We start from the raw sequence: 18,873 nt of genomic DNA, 5'->3' as shown, positions 1-18,873 counted from the left end.
AGAAACTGCATCATGTGACAGAGTTTTACATGATTTCACCGTTAGCTGACCAATGCTCTGCGACACTCAGAAGCACATACGAGTTACCAAATATCTTAGCTGGGTGACCCGTGATACTCATGACCTAAATTAAGACACTAAACACCTAAATTAGGAAAAACTTAGGACTTCTAATACTCGAGCACATTTAATGAAACAGAGACACTGAGACATTTACATTTATTGAAAAATTTAATGGAGCATAGGGGCAAACTTCCATGCACCACTGTTGCTTTTAAGCTTTGCCAAAAATAGCACACAACGCCAAAAAGCTAGAGGAAAAACTACACAAACGCAACTCTTCCAGGGACTCCAGGCAGTTCATCCAGCAATCTGTGTTAATTAATAAATAAATAAATAAAAATCCTGAATGAACAGAAATGATAGATTAAAATTTGCTGATGTACCAACTATGAATAAGTGTTTTATGCATGACCAGATACTATTTCTCAAGTAGTAAAATGCATCAAAAATGATTTTTGTCTTTAAAACAACCTTTCATCTTATATGGTGCACAGTGAAGGAGGCATCACTTCATAAGAACCTGTGTATTCTATCATATGCTTATGCAATTTGTCATGTGGACATCTTCATATATATAGAATATTTGGTATATATAATCTGAGAGAGAAAGTAGGTATCAGGTTAAAAGCGATGCAGTTGTGATAGATGTAAGCTAGCTTTGTTAATAACTGAAGAGTCAGATTTTCAAGAAGATTCAGCACATACAAGTGGGCCTAGATTTTCAGAAGTGCTTGCTACCCTTTAGCTCCCTCCGTTCTCAAAGAGAGCTGGGCACTTTTGAAAATCTGATGACCTTAGGTGCCTAATGGGAGCTGTTGTGTGTTGAACACTTCTGAAAATCTGGCCCAAGTCACACGCTTGTGTCCACCTATGTAACTATTCAGACTACAAGCATAACCATTTAGAATTTAATTGGAACAAACCCTTTCAATTGTGACTTAGGTCTACAGTAAACGGTTAAGTCGATCCAGCTGCATTGCTTAGGTATGTGAAAAATCCATACCCCTGAGGAACATAGTTACTAACTCCAGTATAGACAGTGCTAGGTCAACAGAAGAATTCTTCCATTGACATAGCTACCTTCTCTTGGGGAGACAGATCAACTACAGTGGTGGGAGAACCCTCCCATCCGAAGTGCTACAGTGACATGGTTGTGCCGCTGTAGCGGTTAAAGTGTGGCCATAGCTTACGTCTGATCATCATTACTACTTTCTGCAGAGGAAAACACTGCTTAACTATCCGTTACTAGTTAGCATGGGGAACGGTCACTGTCATATACACATGGCAGATTTAATCTGCCACATTCTGCCTTCTCTACAGGCACATAAATCCCCATTGAAGAGCTTTTAATAATTAGATACAGCATGTGCACTTAGATTACTGAATGCATATGTAAATGGCAATATTCTAACAAATAGTTATACATATGTTTTAGCAGGAATCCATCGATATTTCTGCAGGGTATCTAGTAACCTTGGTATCTCAGAAATGTGACAATCAATCAATCTATTTTAAGAATGTACCAGTCTAGTCATTATGGTGTGGGGGTGCAAAAGTCAGCACAAACCCTATGGTTCAATTTAAAGTCTTCAAATAGACAGACCTGGGCCCTGCCCCAAAGAGTTTATAATCTGATCCAAAGCTCAATATTAACATGATCAAAAAGGGGGAAGGGACAGCTAACTCAATATTGCACAGGCTAGGCACTGCACAATTTGATGGCTCCCAACTGTTCCAACTCATTGTCTTTTGTGGTAAATAAAATCTGATGTCTTCAAATGCTACACAATTTAGCCATAGTTGCTGGGCTGTTTCAGGGAAGGGACACAACCAAAGTGAGTCCAGAGGAGGAATCTGAAGGAGGAGGACAATGGCCTTAAGGATTAAATCAAGGTATATACTCCATGTATATAAGTCAGTGCTGAAGAAAGTGTAGAGATCTTAGTGGGACAAACAGACAAAATAGATGTTCCAGGCTCACATTACTGAAAAAAATCAATGTATCTTCTGTGAAATGTCTTCTCTGCATGCTTTTTTAGTTTTAAACAATCTAAATTTATACAAAAATCAATATTTACGATCAAAGTATGGCGGCAAACATAAAAGTATAATTCCCCCCAAACAGGTGAATATGAACACAACCAAAGCTAAATTGACGTAAACCAAAGTATCTGGAGGTCTTCACTCGACATGTAGAAGTTCACCTCCTCCCTCACATGGGTAACAGAAAAAAAATCTGTATGGGATTGGAGAGAGTGCATCACACATACTAAAATGTAGAGACAATGCCTTCCCCTAGAAGTCCTTCTATGCCACCCGCAGTCTCTGATTGGGTTTGGAAAAGAGAGAGAGAGGCATACCAATAGTCCACTCTTTGTTATGGTTATTTGACTGTCCTTATATATAAGGACCAGACAAGAGTCTGGGTCTTAAGCCATATTTGATCATTTAACTTCCAAGTTAGTCTCAATGAGTCACCCAGAGTTATTTATTGGCTTACTCCCACCTTTCCCTAGAATTTTAAGGGAAAAACCTTGAATATGCAAAATTCATTAGCTTCTTTTCCTACTCAGTACTTCACAAAATATGTATCTGCACAGGTAATTATTTATACTCCATCAATAGAAATAATAAGTAAACTGTTTTAAAAATGTACAGAAGATGTTTGTATTTATTAATACTAAACCAATCTCTGACCAAGAGGGATGAACCTGGTCTATTTGGTTACAAAAGTGTATCCCCAGTCTGTGTCCAACATCAGTCTATCACTTCTAAAATAGAGAAAAGGCCGGGGGGGGGGGGGGTGGTGATCAGAACTGCATTTTCAGGCCCTTTTAACAACTTTTTTTCCAGTTCACTCATGGAAAAACCCAATTAGTTAGCGGTGGCCCTAATTATTCATGAGAATAAATGCATGGTTTGCTGACCTATACACTCAGTAAGAGTAAGTGTTCCACTAAAAAGAATAAAACTTCCTAATATCAAGAAAGTGAAATCAGCTATTAACTGTTCAACTGTAATGCACCTGAATTACGCAATTAAAAGTTGTTTTTTGTGATCGCTGCAAAAACTGATAAGGAGCACAAAGAATTATTTTTATAGGCCAACATGAATACTGTGCCTTAGAAAACACTAACTTATTTAATAATTTTTTCCTCATACTTTGGTTCATCCACTTAGATGTAATTAAGTAAAAAAAAAAGTTTTGTTGATTCTATCTTACGGGGGAAGAAAGAAATTAGTCTGAATTAATGTATACTTAAATAATAACATAAATGGAATAGAAAATTCTTAAATAATAAGGAAACACCAGATAAATTAAGTCATTTGTATATAAAATTAATATTCAGGATAAGCCAAGGTATAAGCCATAGTTGGGGTTGGTCCTGCTTTGAGCAGGGGGTTGGACTAGATGACCTCTTGAGGTCTCTTCCAACCTTACTCTTCTATGATTTATTTTCAAAGTAGGAGACATCAGATTCTCTTACCTATCTACATGTACCTCATAGACAAGAACCATTAAAACACTATTATATTTAACATTTCAGTGAAATGATCTCTCACATTAGATATAATTATCTTGTGATGACGGGGACATCTCTATTTCTTTCAGAGAAAAAAAAAATGTTCCTAAAAAGAAAGGGATGAAGTACAGCAAGGCTGCACTAAAAGAAAATAAGGGAAATAAAGAAGGAAAGAAAAGGAGATGAAATTGAAAGACTGAAGAGAAAAATGATTACTTATTATTTGCATTGTGGTAGAATCCAGAAGATCAGGGCTGTACCAATAAAGAACAAAGAGATGGCTCCCACCACAAAGAGTCTGAGACAGCGTCATATGGACATGAGGATAACAAGGAAACAATGAGAGAATGTTGATCAGCATGGTAAGCAGCAGCTATTGCTACTTGACCAAAACAAAACAGATACACACACTTTTATATCCTCTGTTCAAGACTCTCACAGCACTTTCCAAAAATCACTGAGATAAACCTCAGAACACCCAATATTAGAGGTTGGATAACTACTTCCCCTTTACAGATCAGAAACTGAAGCATAGAGTACAACAAGACCCTGGACTTGACTTGAGTCACAGCCATCTTGTGTATGGACTTAGCATAACCCGCAGTCATGTTGTATGCTCAGCCACCGTAAGTTGAAAACACAAAACTACAGAGTCAGGAGAATTCAGGCTTGACTTAGGCAGATAGATAGAAAAGTATCAGCTGCAGCATTACGAATACGGCTAGATATATATTCACAAAGTCATAAGAATAGGGAGAGAATGGACAAGCTAACCTTGAATTTCTGTAGCTTCTTCCTGATAAAAAAAATATATGAGGTTTTGCTGTTCTAAGTGTATCCCACTAATGAAGCACAAAGATAAGTAGTCCTTGAGAAGTTATTATTAACTGTGAAAAATACAAAAGCTAATGAGTAGGTGGTCTTAGGCATGTGAACCACTGTACAGTTAGTGGGTTTTTTTGCATAGCTACAATTTTAGTAAAATAACTGATTAAGGCATAGATAAAAGAAATCCTCATTTTAACTATATAATAAGGGTCAGAGAACAAGCTCATTGGAACTTAACTCCAGGATACAGCTCAAGACCAAAGTTGCTAGGATTTTTTAACCCCTGCATGATTAGGTTGTGTAGAAGCTGGAGACCCGGATGAGATCAGATCCTGACTAGGAGACTCTGTCTGCTTTATTGGGAAAGTTGAGCATTAGATGCTTGGCATGTGTATTCTGTTGATTGTTAATTGGTAATAAATACATGTACATGTTTAAGAATATTTACTGTGTGACAAAGGCTCTTTCACTGGGAGAAGGTCCTGTTAGCCCTGGGCCACTGGGCCTAGGGATGGGTGTGGGAGCCCCAAATTGTGCAGGTAACATGGAGAGGACAAGTGACTTGGTCACATAGGAAGTGCAAGATGCTGAACACATGCCTAATTTTAAGCACATAAGTGGGGGGAGGGGTTGTTTGTTTTTTACATTTTTTTAATGTATGTTGATGTGACTGAAGCTGAAGTAATTATTCTGGTTATTTGTATTATGATTATTAGTATTATAACACCATCTAAAGGTCAGGGCCCGATTGTGCTGGGCACTGCACAAACAGCTTTCCCCTCACACCAGAAACATAAATTTGACCAGATCAATGAATGAAATATCCTGGTTGAGTTCTGTCTGGATACCAATTTTTTTCAGAAGTTAATGGACAATCCATGCTGAACTTCTCTTCTGATGGCCAGGTTGTTAACTGTAGGTGCTTCAGGTCCAGATGAAAGAGGCATCCCCCAGCTTTAAGAGGTCAGGTATTTTCTTCAGGTGCAATGTGAGATCCTTAGCTCTCTAGTAAATCCAGTGGAGGGGTAGGATGCCTTCAGCTTTCCCCTTTTGTATCCTTTCGGTGAACTGTCTTGAAAGGAACCAGATTCTTCACTGTCCAGGACATTTTTAACATTGTAACAGAGAAGCTTTGACTTCTTGCTACTCCCTGATTTTGGAATGGATATAAACACTCATGCCTCAATCATAAGCCAACTTCTAATGGGAGGTAGGAGGAAACTTCCTCTATAAGTATCATAATAACCCACTACATGGTTTCTTTCTCACTATCACAGACAGGATACCAGAGATGATGGAGCACTGGTCCAATTCAATATGGCTTTTTAAAGACTGACATGTTTATGAGGGTTGAAATGAACTAAAGAATGTGTACTATAAGATTTTGGAAATTTGTGTTCCATATATACTTGTATGTAAAGGTCTAGAGCGACCTTTTTTGTCTTGAAGAGTGTTGTTTGTCCTTACCTGTCCAGAAAGAGGCATTTGGATGTGATCTCAGAATAATGCCTAATTTTGCATTACATCAAGTGCATGGTTCTATGTCCTCAGAAGGCATTTCAGCAGGTGCATTTTGAGAAACCCACTCAGGGGATAAAGCTGATACCTAACACTAGCAATTCTAGCCTTTGGATGACTCCTCGAGAAATGACTGATGTAACGAAGTTCTGAATCTCTACAATATTTACCACTGTGGTAAAATTATGGCCAGATCCATGTCTGGTTTGATCTCTGGATCAGCAATTCTCTGCACTGAGATAAAAAACTCCTTGATTTTGAAGAATTGGTAGCCATGAATCCTTTCCAGAAGCTGTTCATTTATGAACTGGTCTGTTTCTCTGGATGGAATACTGACTGGAATGTTGTCTATGCGTGGGAATAAGTGTATAACATGCAACCTGTGTCTTGCTGTGACTACCACAAGCCATTCAAGATTCAGAGGGTAAATCAGAAGGAAGACTCTTGCACAGGAGTTGTCAGCTCTTCTATACAAATGGTTTTTGTCTTTGTCAGAGTATTTTGTTGGGTTGGAGGAAAATTTATCTAGGTTTCTTTGGAAACTTGCTCCAGATTTTTCCCTCTGCGAGGGTAATAGTCCCTTCTTTGGTACCCTTGGTTTCAGTAGCAACCAATGGGTTGCTCTGCTGGCTTCAACAGTAAGGGTTGAGGTGCCTCTGCAACGTCAGCTTCTAATTTCTCTAATGTTTCCCCTGACAGTTCTTCATTTGGAAGCATAAGATATCCAATTAGGATGAGCGATGACCATTCACAGGTATTACATGACTGCCGTGTAGCCACCAAGGTAGAAGCCATTGTTCATCACAAATCACATCAAGAATTTGACCAAGACAGAACCCAAGACAGCTCATTCCAAGCAAGGATCATATCCCTAGATGATGATCCACTTGCCTGCCGCCAAGTAAGCTTTCCTTACCAAATATATGAAAACCTTTTGATTTGAATGGCTATAGGCAAGGCTTTTAAATCGTTGTGCAGTGTCATGAATTCTATGGTCTATGGGGTCATTTGGAAGGAAGTTCCCTTCTGAAGGTGTAATTGTCTTTCACTGGTGGTCCTACAGCTGCACCAACCTTAGGCTCCCAATACATATGAAATTTCTTTCATTTTTATATAAACATTTTGGTTTAACATTTAGTTTAATCGGACATCCTCATTTGGATATCATGTGCTCTGAAAGGAGGCATTAATAGGAAAATACCTATCTAATAATTCTTGAAAGGGATAGTACTGTATTAATATTAGTTTCCTTGCAAGCCACTGACATGCTGTCCTGTAAGAGTCCTGTCGTTTTTTGCTTTTGCTCCATATCTGGTATTTCTTCCCATGCTGTTTGTAGGGGAGAGGCAGTACACGATACATCCTGGCATGGCATTCATGTAACAGCTTGTTAGCTGTCCCCAGGAACCTAAAACGCAGCCTGCCTGCTGCCCCGGGCAGGCTAGCACCCAAGTAAGTACTGCAGGAGTAACCCAGTACCACTCAGGGTTTTACTGAATCCATCAGGATCAGTTTGAACATGGGAAGATATTTCTCACTTGCCACCCAGTAATCCCATGATGGTGCAGCTTTGTGTAGAGTGGAATCCTCATGTGCCTCTGTTCTGGTCACAGACTGCTTGACGTGCTTCTGAGGCTTTCATGTGGAGCCTGAGGATGGGTGGAGAAAGAGAGAGACCTCCCCACCTTCCAGAGTCTGCGCCCCTTTCCGTGGACATCAAGGGGCTATGGCTGATGGTCAAAATGCTCAATTCCCATTCTGATGCTGCCTGAATTCTGAGCCCCTTTCCCTTTCAGAGCCAGGGTCCTGGAAGGGTTCCACATGCAGTAGGCTGCAGTCTGAGGCAGGGATGCACAGGAGGAACTGGCTCTTCTGCATCCCCAGACATGCTGCTGGTGAGGGAGGGGCACAATCCATGATACAAAGCACTTAGAGAGACTGTGTAGGAGAAAAGCCACAGCAAGCACTTCCTCAGGGGGAAAAGGACTTTCACTCCACTTGTTCATTAACAATATCAGTCTTTTCCTTGCAAAGGATACTTGCTTTTGCCTCTTTGGGACTCAGTCTCTGGGATTTGCAGGACTTACTCCTGAATATCATGAGAATCCCCCAGTTCACAGCGGGAGGAATGGGAGCTGTGTAGGAGCACTGCTTCTTTCCCCAGGGAGCAGAAGACCAACTTCAGTATCTGGAGCGGGGGAGACTCTGGATCCTTCCAGGCTTTTTCCCCCTCCTATCCAGCTCTGTTACGCAATTTACCTCCTGAGCTGGCTGGATAACTTCTTCCTCCTCCCCAGACTTTCTCCCATATACTCAGAAGCTCCTTATTGGGCTTTCCTGTGTTGGAGCATTGTTCATTGGAACAGAGTGGGGACCTGACATGCCAGTCCAACTCTGAGCCCTGTGCCCTGGCACTGCAAGGGCTGGCCATATGGCAACAGGCAGCGTATTCTTCCCCCTTCACAGACCCTCACATAGAAAACACGACTTAGATTTAATCCAAGTCTTTGTGGGACAGCCCTTTCATGCCCTAGTGTTGTCAGAAGGATCTGGCAGGGGGGCGCTGCAACAGCAGATCCAGGGGGTTGAAACCACCATATTGCTATTTACCCAATGTAGGGAGGAGGAGGAGGAAGAGAAGTTGCAATTGCACAAAAATAAATAAAAATAAAGTTTAAAAAACAAATGGTCAGGAGAAATGAACTGCCACCTGGTTACACTGCCAGAGGCAGAAAGGCTGGTAGCCTGAGGTGAAGGGCAGAGCTTAGTCCTGGCGCCTCCTGCAACAACATTGAACTGTCTCCAAACTCCATAGATGGGGAGGTTTAGCCCATTAGGAATCAATGAGGTGAGAAGCTGTGCAACAGAAAGCAACTTATCCCAGCCAGACAGCTTCGTGTACTTTCACATCTTCAAAGCTGAATCAGAAGATGAAATGCACGGATCTCCATCTCATCAAGGAGAAACTCAGAAAAAAAAAATCCAAACACTTAATGGTATTGCATTCTTCTTCTCCACAAACTCTCTCCATTACCGTCTTGCTTATAGCATCCCTTGTAATGCTAGATGTGACATAGGGAGCCATTCTAGCAGCCAGGAGTGCAGAGATGCTCCAGCAACACCCCTTTCCTTCCAACTATGCCCCACTAAGCCAGTTGTTGCAAAGGAACTAGGGGACTCCTCAGAGAAGCTATGGTTACAGCCCTTTTTTCCCCACTTGCTTTGCACAAGGGCACAGAATGTAGAGGGGAATCTGGCCCAAGCTCTTTTTCAGTAAAATTCATCATCTACTACATTTAAAACAAAGGAATTAAAAGGTGAAGAGAGAGAGAATGTGTTTTACTATACCTGGCCAAATCCATGCAGCTATCAGTCAGACTGGTAGAAGAATTGAAGTATTCTCTGCCAGCAGCCAAAACCAGTTTGATGCTTTTCTCATAGCTGACTCTATATCGTGGTTTTCCTTTTGAGGCAACACTAACTGGTGGATCCACTGACCAAACACTGCAATGCATCATTTGCCCAGCTAGGTGTATATTTTCTAGATGGCTTGAACATAGAAGGCTTTCAGTAAATATCTGCAAAGTAAGATGGGTAAATTTGTTACAGTAGCTTCAACCAAAAAAGTGTTTAGTTTTCTGTGGGACCAAGCCATCTGAACATAAAGGTTCCTTGTAATATGTTGGGAGAAAATGAATTTAAGATGTATCTGAAAAATTATTCCAGGATTAATATTTGCATAAATAATTTTTTAAAGTATTTTAACCACAAAAGCAGAATTAAGACAATTATTTCTATCTTTCTCTTTTTGTTTTTTAATTGCAGTACAAATTTAGTTCTGCTACCACATTAATTGTTAAACTTCAGAATAAAACCTTTAGTGAAACTCAACAAGATTAATTTAAAAAAATTCAAAAGATAACATCTTGCAATTTCAAAATATTTTACAACTCAGAATTGACCCACACTAGAGACAGAAGTTTTGAGGTGATTATTTTTTTATTTGTTTTTATAGATGGGGCTTAAAAACTAGAAGAATAAATTTCTACAGTGTAATTAATATTTTTATTAATAGTGTTATATATAGATAAAATTTAGATGACATTTGTGTAACAATATGCATGCACATTTATAAACAAAAAGCTCAAGCTTCAAAAAGGGCCACTTCTTCCTCCTAATAGATTAATTATGTTAGCTGCAAATTTGAAACTGAACACACACATGTTTTGGATGGAAATTTAAAAAAAAAAATAGTTTGCTGCTAAGCAATACCACAAAGACAAGTCTTGATATCATCAAGATTTATATAAGTGCTTAACTTTACACACTATAAGCAGTCCCACTGAAGTGTGTAAAGCTAAGCACTTGCTGAAGTGTGATCTCCATGCTTTTGCCCAGGTGCAGTTTTACTGACTCCTCCATCATCATCTGCTCCTGAAGAAACATAACTAGAGATCTACTTAAATCGCAGCGAAATCACACATTTTTTGTGGGTTGGTCACAGCATAAATAGCAAATTTCACAGATGTGTTCATACAGTAAATATATAAAGTATTGTACTGTACTACTACTGGGCTTGTCAGCCACCCTGGATAAGGGAGTCTGCTAAATCAGGGGTTCTTGGACTTTTTTTGCTGGGACACCCTCTCAAAATATTGCAGGCTGTGAAGACGAGGCCCACCCTGACTTCTGCGCTGTTGCTGGCAGCAGCGCTGCCTTCAGAGATGGCCACCCGGCCAGCAGCAACCACTCTTCAGCCACCCAGTTCTGAAGGCAGCACAGAAGTAAGGGTGGCAAAACTGCAGCCCCCACTACCACAGCCAGATTTCAAGAGGAGACGAGATTTCATAGTCCATGACATGTTTTTCACATCCATGAATTTGGTAGGGCTCTAAACATAACACATTTAGGTTCATAACGAACATTGGAATAATATTAGAATTCCCATTGGGTTTTATTTTTTAAATTTTAAATCAAGACTAATCTTCAAAATACAAAAATCTGATATCCTTAGGCCAAAAAGCTGTGATTACTTAAAATGTACTTAAACTGCATAAATACTCTTTAAGAATAACTCAAATCAGTGAATCATAGTTTTTCCACAAAGTAAGAGACCAGTACAATCCTAATTAACAAGAACAAAACAAAATATTTGAACACTATTTATTATAATTTTGCATCGATCAAAAGCTTTTAATTCCATGACAAACAAATTAAAATATTTCTGAGTTAGGAAGATTTTTTTTTTGCCCCAAAATTTAGTTAATTAAATTTAAAACAGTGCATCTGTAAGCAACATCTGTATTTCTAGAAACTCAGATACTATAGTTATGATCACCACAGAAAAAACTTTACATAAAATATAGTTTATTTTATTCTTTTAAATCCATATGTCAGGAGAGAGTGAGCTCTACTGGAAGCACACATAAGACTATATAGAGACCCAGAGGCGCCTCACCCCCATGACAACAGGTTGCAACAGTCTTACGTATGCCCTGCTCCAGTGCAAGTCAAACAACAGTGAGATAACCATATCCAAAGTTGTGTGTCTCATTCCTACACCTAAAACCTTTGAGTAGGGCATAGCACATATGCATACTCAAAATTGGTGTTAGATTTTAAAAGCAACATGATGACATTAGGGATACCTGCAAAACAGGTGGCAAGAACAGAGCTACAAAACTAGTAGAACATTTTGATGACCGAAACACATGCTAAAATAAGTCCACCCACCTACACTACACCACCAGTAAAAATGCTGTCACACACTCAACAAAACAAGCACTGTCAGATAAAACTTTTTTATGTGGTTCTACAGGTCTTTTGAGTTGTCTCTCTATTCAGCTTATATTAAGACATCAAGCAGGAAGTTTCTTCTTCCCTCTCATAGCAAAAAACACAATGAGATGTTCAACAAATAAATAAAGAACTAATACTTTGGATTCCATGACACCTTCCATTCAAGAATCAAAAAAGAACCTTATATTTCAGAAATGATTACTTCAGTTTCACTTCATGAAATGTAGATGACATCTAATGGATAGGCATACCAGACACAAAAGGATTAAGTGATATGTCCAAGGTCAGATACGAAATCTATGGCATTAACTTTCTTCCTTTTGTGGTCTAATGGTTTAGTGTTCTTAAAAGCACCAAACCACTAGAATGTGGCAGAGGTCTTACAATTCACCATGCAATATTTCTCAAGGGAAAGCCGAAATATAGGCAGAGAGTAGCTACCACAAGGCTGGCGATAAACCATTTTAATCTCCATAAAAATATCTGACTGGTAAACAATTCTTAGTATGTATGAACATAGCAATTTGTAGATAATGATCTAAGGCAAAAAAGTATCTGTATTTGTTGATTTATAAATAAGAGAATAGACCAAAAAGCAGATTGTTGGATACGGGTCCCATGCTCCAAAAGGATCCCCAGAGTTTTTGTTTCAATCAAATAACACAACACACTTCACAACAAAGTCCCAACACAAACGTCCCAACATTGATGCAGAAGCCCCCTTACAGGGCTATTATTTTTCGAAGGCCATGCATGATTTTCAAACAAAAGATATTAATTTACCAGATCTGAGTGGTAATGGAAGATACAAATACAGTAGAACCTCAGAGTTACAAACACTTGAGTTATGAACTGACCAATCAACCACACACCTCATTTGGATCAGAAGTACATAATCAGGAAGCATCAGAGACCAAAAAAAAAAAAAAGCAAATACAGTACAGTACTGTGTTAAACGTAAACTATCAAAAAAAAATTAAGGGAAAGCAGCCTTTTTCTTTTGCACAGTAAAGTTTCAAAGCTGTATTAAGTCAATGTTCAGTTATAAACTTTTGAAAGAACAACCATAATGTTTTGTTCAGAGTTACAAATATTTCACAGTTGCAAACAACCTCCATTCCCAAGGTATTCATAACTGAGGTTCTACTGTATGTTCTAGCTGCAACAAAATATGCATACTTTCAGTCAAATGAATAATCCAACTGTTTTAATTATCTAGTCCATTATTTCACAAAAAACAGGAATATCTTCTAACATACAGAGTTTTTCTTGACATGGCTTAAAAATGTATAACTGTAGAAAAAAGTGGCATATTTCAATTTCTAGTTTAAGTCCCATATGCTTTTTTTCCTTTAATTCCTTCAAAACAGTTCAAATTTGCTTTCAGAACGTCTCCCAAGAGCAAGAGAGACTGGCAGCTATATGCAATTAATTCTGTAAACTGTAATGAAAAAAAAACTTTCAATAATATAAAACTTTCAAAAGATGTCAAAATGTCAAGATAAGTAAGCCTATGCATAGTGTAATCTAAATGCTGAACTGTAGTGTATTAAAGTAAATATGCAAATAAACAGCACATATCAAAATAAATTCAACTTCAGCATAACAACATATGCAGATTATTTTCTGCCGAAATTGGATTTCACGTTTCACTTTAAATCAAAGAGGAAAATATTTATACACAGTCCTGTAGGTACTGTGGGTGACATTAAAACGCTTGGCTGAACACAAAGTTCATGTTTAATTAAAATGTAACATTTAACGAAAATATAATTTATCTTTAAATTACTTTTATTAGTAATCACTGGCCTAAACTTCTATTTATTAAGATATTTATGAATCAAAAACTATTGATCTTATAACTCTTATGTTCCTCAAGTAACTTTAGTCTTTTGATTTAAATAAAAATAACCTCATGCTGAGGGACTGACAGGAGAGTACATGGATTGCTGATGAAATGTATCCAAGGAATTCCCTAACAGAAACTTTAACTACATTAGTTTCAATGGTAGAGTTCACAGATAGCCAGTGGGTAATATTTCAGTACAGCATGTGAATATTTACTCATGTCAATCCCGGTAACACAAATGAGAACAGCAGTACAAACTGAGACGATTTATTCTGATATCAGTTCGTAGAATAAAAATAGAGGACTGGGTAGAAATCACCTCATAGCAACTGTCAGGCTCTAAGCACGTGTAGACATTCTGCTGCATATCCAACATATCCTGCAGTAACCCTTTCCAGTGCATCTCATTGACTGGAGGCTGCCTAAATAAATAGAAAAAAAAATCAATATTTATTGTCCCCCTTAATGGAATGTTAGCTGAAGAAAGAACAAAGGGAGATGATGCTAGAATTCATCATGTGACCCGACATACTACAATTTTGTTTTTTTAAGTAAGCATTCCCAAAATCCTCCGGTGATGAGCTATTTGTTGAGCTATTTCTAACAGCACCCAAAAAAGTTGGGTAATCATAACTCTGAGACATCAACTCTGCAGTAAATTTAATGTAAGCTACCAAAAAGCCTGACATACATTACCTGCAACCCATGGAGAAGGCATTATTATTTTTATTTAAATTTTATTTTAATTTGGTGAGATTTAGATGGCAGGATTCTACTAAGCTGTCTATTGGTTCACTATCTGCCCGACTGCTTTTTGATTGTGAATTAACACTGATGTTAGCATTTTCTCTATATTCTTGATATTAAATTATTTAACTGAGCACTGACCCTAATAGGTAAGGTAGTAAGACATGGACGTCCAAGAGGCAAGGTACTTTTCTTCTACGGCACCTTCTTACTTTAGGAGGAACACTGATTTGACCTTTCCAAACTATTTAAAAACTCTTAAGAGGGCTTTCAGCATGCACCAGCTATACACTACCAATATGGACTGACAGAGCTTTTCTTAGAAAGAGAAGGAGTAATTACAACACAAAAAATGCTGCTTTTAATCAAGGCTTCAGCAATCTGATTTCTCTGTTCTCAATACAGGATGTACAATAACTCAGCTACAGTAAGATAGAATATGAAAAATAAGAGTTTTTTTTCCCAAATTAAAAAAAAAAATCACTAAAAGAAGAAACAGCAGATTCAATTATTGCTAAATACCTGAACTAAAAATTACTGAATAAAAAAAGCTCATAAGAAAACCATGTGAAGCCAAAAAAAATTCTGAAAGATGCTATTTCATAAATTCTGCACCTTCTGTAAAACAGAATTAGTTTTAAAGGATTTTATTTCCAGGACATTAGTTTTATTGTTCATTTTTAAAGTAAAGTATCTTCTCTGCCAATATGCCTTTAAGATTGCTTAACTGAACAAAACACAACCATACTGAAATCAGTCTGCAACAATTCTAGGAAGAGGTAGTATTTTTAATAACAAAAAGCAGTGAAGCGCTTATAGTCAATGTTCAATTTCACGTTAACAAGTTTGTTTTATGAATATTGTGTTAAAGCTGAGAGAAAAAAGTACCATCATATTCGTGTATAAAGGTGAAAATGAGTACTTGTGGCACCTTAAAGACTAACCAATTTATTTGAGCATAAGCTTTCGTGAGCTACAGCTCACTTCATCGGATGCATACTCCGATGGTGAAAATGCACAATCTCTGAACATGGATATTCTAAGCTGCCCAACAGTGTTAATACTCACTTGCGTCCTGTGTGCCTGGTCAGCCTAATCATAAGCTTCTCCGCTTGCTCTGGGCTGTTCTGCGTATCTTTTACAAATGACACAGGTTTCTGAAGTCCATGCTTCTCCAAAATTTCTGATACACTATAAATATACAGTATAAATCATCTAGCATCTTGTCATTTTCTCCTGGATTAGATCATCATTATTTGTATCACAATATTGCCTAAAGCAGTGTTTCTCAACCTTTTTGATACCTGGATCCAGGGTTTGCTGCCTTCCTAAACTGTCAGGGAGCTCTCAGGGACTGGCACGAGTCCACGGACCGGTCGTTGAGAAACAACGGCCCAGAGGCTTCAAACAAGATGAGAGTTCTATTGTGCAAAGCACTGCACAGACACACATAGTGAGAGTCTCTCCCCCAAAGATCTTACAACCTCAACAGACAAGTCAGACAGAAGGTGGGAGGAAGGAATTATTAGTAGGGACCTTGCAGATGAGGAGCCTAACTGAGATTGAGAGAGAAGGTAACTTTGCAAAAGTCATAAATAAAGTCTATGGCAGAGCCAGAAATTGAACTCACATCTCCCAAATCCCAAACTAGTGCCATAACCACATGAGTATTGTCCCTCCTTCAAACAAAGAATACTTTCAGTAAATATACCACACTGGCAGCTAACAGCAATATTTTCAGCAAGTTCTTGAATTTTATACAACCTACAAGCATTATAAAATTTGATTATCAGAACATACAAACTTTTGCTAAGCTACAGGGAGCTGACATTACAACAATATCATTGGAAACCGAAAAAACCCTGCTGATTACTTCCCTTCTTAGACTAACCTCTTCAAGTCATTTTTGTTATGCTTCTCTTCCTATAAATACTCAAGACATTTGAAACTTGGCTTAGAGGAGAGGTCCTCAATCTGTGGGGTGTGCCCTCTAGAACATTCGGGGTGGGTACGGCTGGGGCCCAGGCCAGCCCCCATGGAGGACAGAAAGGGTTTGCCACTCGGCTCCATACTGGCCCAGGGCTCCGCTTCCGGGTGTGGCTACTGATCCCACGCCCAGGGATCCCTCTCACAGCCAAGGCACCACTCTTGCCCCGTTATGGCCCCAGCCTCAGCCCCCTTACCCCTGTCCATGGCCCCGCTCCTGGCCCCAGTTTCAAGAGGTGGGGGCAGCGCAGACAGAGCTAATGGGGACTGCTAGGTGAAAAGTTTGGGGACCACTGGCTTAGAGGCTCAGATTTGGCCTAAACCTTTTTGTCCACATTATAGATACTCTGACTGCCGTTCCACAGATAGAGGAGCGGTTCAGCACTCCATTCATATCCTTTGCAATACTGGCTTTGATATCTGATTTGGGGCAGTAGGAATATGTTTTGCAGGAAGAAAGTTACAACCCAAATATTGTAGAAGAACTCAACATTCAGAAAGTATTTTCCCTCTAGATTTGTAGTGAAGGGTTTGGATATGACCTATTATCCTATGCCATGGTAACCTGTACATTATTGTACTAGTCCTCCAATAAAACATAATGAACTGTTGATATGGTAAATGGTTTTTACCTGAGAATTTGTTCCAGTTCATCTACCTTGTCATGAAGAGTTTTAGTTAAGTCTGTTTCCGGGCTGTGAAGGTTTTAAAAATAAAAAAAACCACTGCTGAATGCATGATCCAGTTATTGCTGGTATAACACATTATCGACATGGAAATAAACACCAAAAAGTTGAATATTCTTTCTGGAACCTTTCAAAATCCAGAGGATGCTGCAGCTTTCAAAGGAAGGATTAAAACTGTTGGCTTCTGGTAGAAGGAAGGCCAAGAACTTGTGGGTAATACTAGACAACATTGAACTCACCCCTTGAAATATAGGCTCACTTCTTACCTGACACCCTCCCCTTCAACTCCCTCCCGTCCATCCACCTCCACTTTTCCAAGTGTGACCTTCCCAAGTGTGGAGATTGGGAGATTGGCAATGGACCCAGAAGAATAGCAGGTAGCCTAGGGCTTCTCCTGTTAGTCTTTCATCCATTTTCTCCAGAAATGTTGTTTGTCACAGAGCAGTTTCTCTGTAGAAGGGCCTGTCTCGTGCTGGCATGAATGCTTATGAGCTTCAATGTTGTATATAGCCGTGTTATTAGAGAGACAAGGTGGGCGAGGTAATATCTTTTATTGGACCAACTTCTGTTGGTGAAAAAGACAAGCTTTCGAGCTTACACAGAGCTCTTCTTCAGGTCTGGGAAATGTACTCCGAAATTTTGTCTACACTATAATTAGACACCCATGGCTGGCCTGTGCCAGCTGACTTGAGCTTGCATGGCTGCAGCTGAAGGTCTATTTAATTGCAGTGTAGATATCTGGGCTTGGGCTGCAGCTCGAGCTCAGGGACCCTCCCACCTCTGCTTGACACAAAGGCCTGGGGAGTGGGCATGGCCTGGATGGCCTGATTTTGACCTTTCGATTTAGATAATTTGTTAAACAATTTTTTTAACATATATGAAGTATAAATACAAACAGTTCAATTAATAAAGGTATTACACCAATTACATTACATACTCTAGCTTTTAATTTATTTTAATTATTTCCCCAGGGAAAACGAATGTCATCTCAGGAAATATTTTAGAAAATTCAGAACTATATTTATTGTGTTCTAAAACAGCTACAGATAACCACATATATATGCTCACCCATATCCTCTTTGTGGAAGGCATTCCAAAATATCATAACAAAGGGAGAGCTGGTCATCTCGTTCACAACTGTAGATACATTCCAGTGCCATACTCATCAGTTGGTCCTGATCAGGAATTATTTTTTGCTGACACTATCAAAAACAGAATATATTTTGCTGTATGTTGGAACATTTTTCCATTTACAGTCAGTTTTTCCATATTCCAGCGTTAATGTCAATACAATCTTAACTAGTGCAAGTACAACTATAAAACAAATTTAGTGATTTCTTTTTAATTAGAGGCTCTCTGGATCTTTAATAATTCTCTGTGAAATATATTTTGTAATTACAGAAAATGCAACAAAAACTAATCTGTATCCTCTGTGTACTTAACCTGTCTGAAAGAGGAAGATACTTGCAACTGAATCCTATTTAATTTTGAAAAAGCAAATATTTTAAAAGGGGCAAATTATTAAAAAATACGTTAGATGCTTGAAACCATTACTTACACACATCAAAGGAATTTACTTCATTTGCACATTAACAGCATCAATACACACTAAAATGCTGCAGTTATTGAGTACAGCCCATCCACCATAGAACCCACTACTGCATGCATCAGGAAAATAAGGTGCTTCTAATAATTATGTCAATTTATGATTCAGGAATCTCAAACTGTATCTGAAACTGGATCGATACACTGCAGTAATTCATATAGCTGCAAATACAATAGCTGAAGTGCAGCCTTATAGTGCCAGAGTATTTTATATTTTACTGAAGAACCCTTTAAAAGTTTCCATGCTTTTAGAAAGACCAGTTATTCA

At 38.6% G+C, this 18,873-nt stretch overlaps 1 protein-coding gene across 1 annotated transcript in view; it reads right to left on the bottom strand.

Annotated features, from left to right (window-relative positions):
- Window positions 1-18,873, bottom strand: part of NBAS (NBAS subunit of NRZ tethering complex) — a 408,512-nt gene that overhangs the window by 251,556 nt on the left and 138,083 nt on the right. Inside the window, exons 26-30 of the mRNA XM_048845538.2 lie at window positions 18,069-18,202; window positions 16,947-17,009; window positions 15,397-15,519; window positions 13,901-14,003; window positions 9,282-9,511 (exon numbers count right to left, since the gene is read on the bottom strand). Of these exons, the coding sequence (XP_048701495.2) occupies window positions 9,282-9,511; window positions 13,901-14,003; window positions 15,397-15,519; window positions 16,947-17,009; window positions 18,069-18,202 (653 nt within the window). The remainder of the gene's footprint in view (window positions 1-9,281; window positions 9,512-13,900; window positions 14,004-15,396; window positions 15,520-16,946; window positions 17,010-18,068; window positions 18,203-18,873) is intronic.

Source organism: Caretta caretta, chromosome 3 (genome assembly GCF_965140235.1).
Source record: "Caretta caretta isolate rCarCar2 chromosome 3, rCarCar1.hap1, whole genome shotgun sequence".
Classification (NCBI taxonomy): domain Eukaryota; kingdom Metazoa; phylum Chordata; order Testudines; family Cheloniidae; genus Caretta; species Caretta caretta.
Note: the sequence above shows the minus strand (reverse complement) of the source record. Positions and strands in the feature narration are given on the sequence as shown.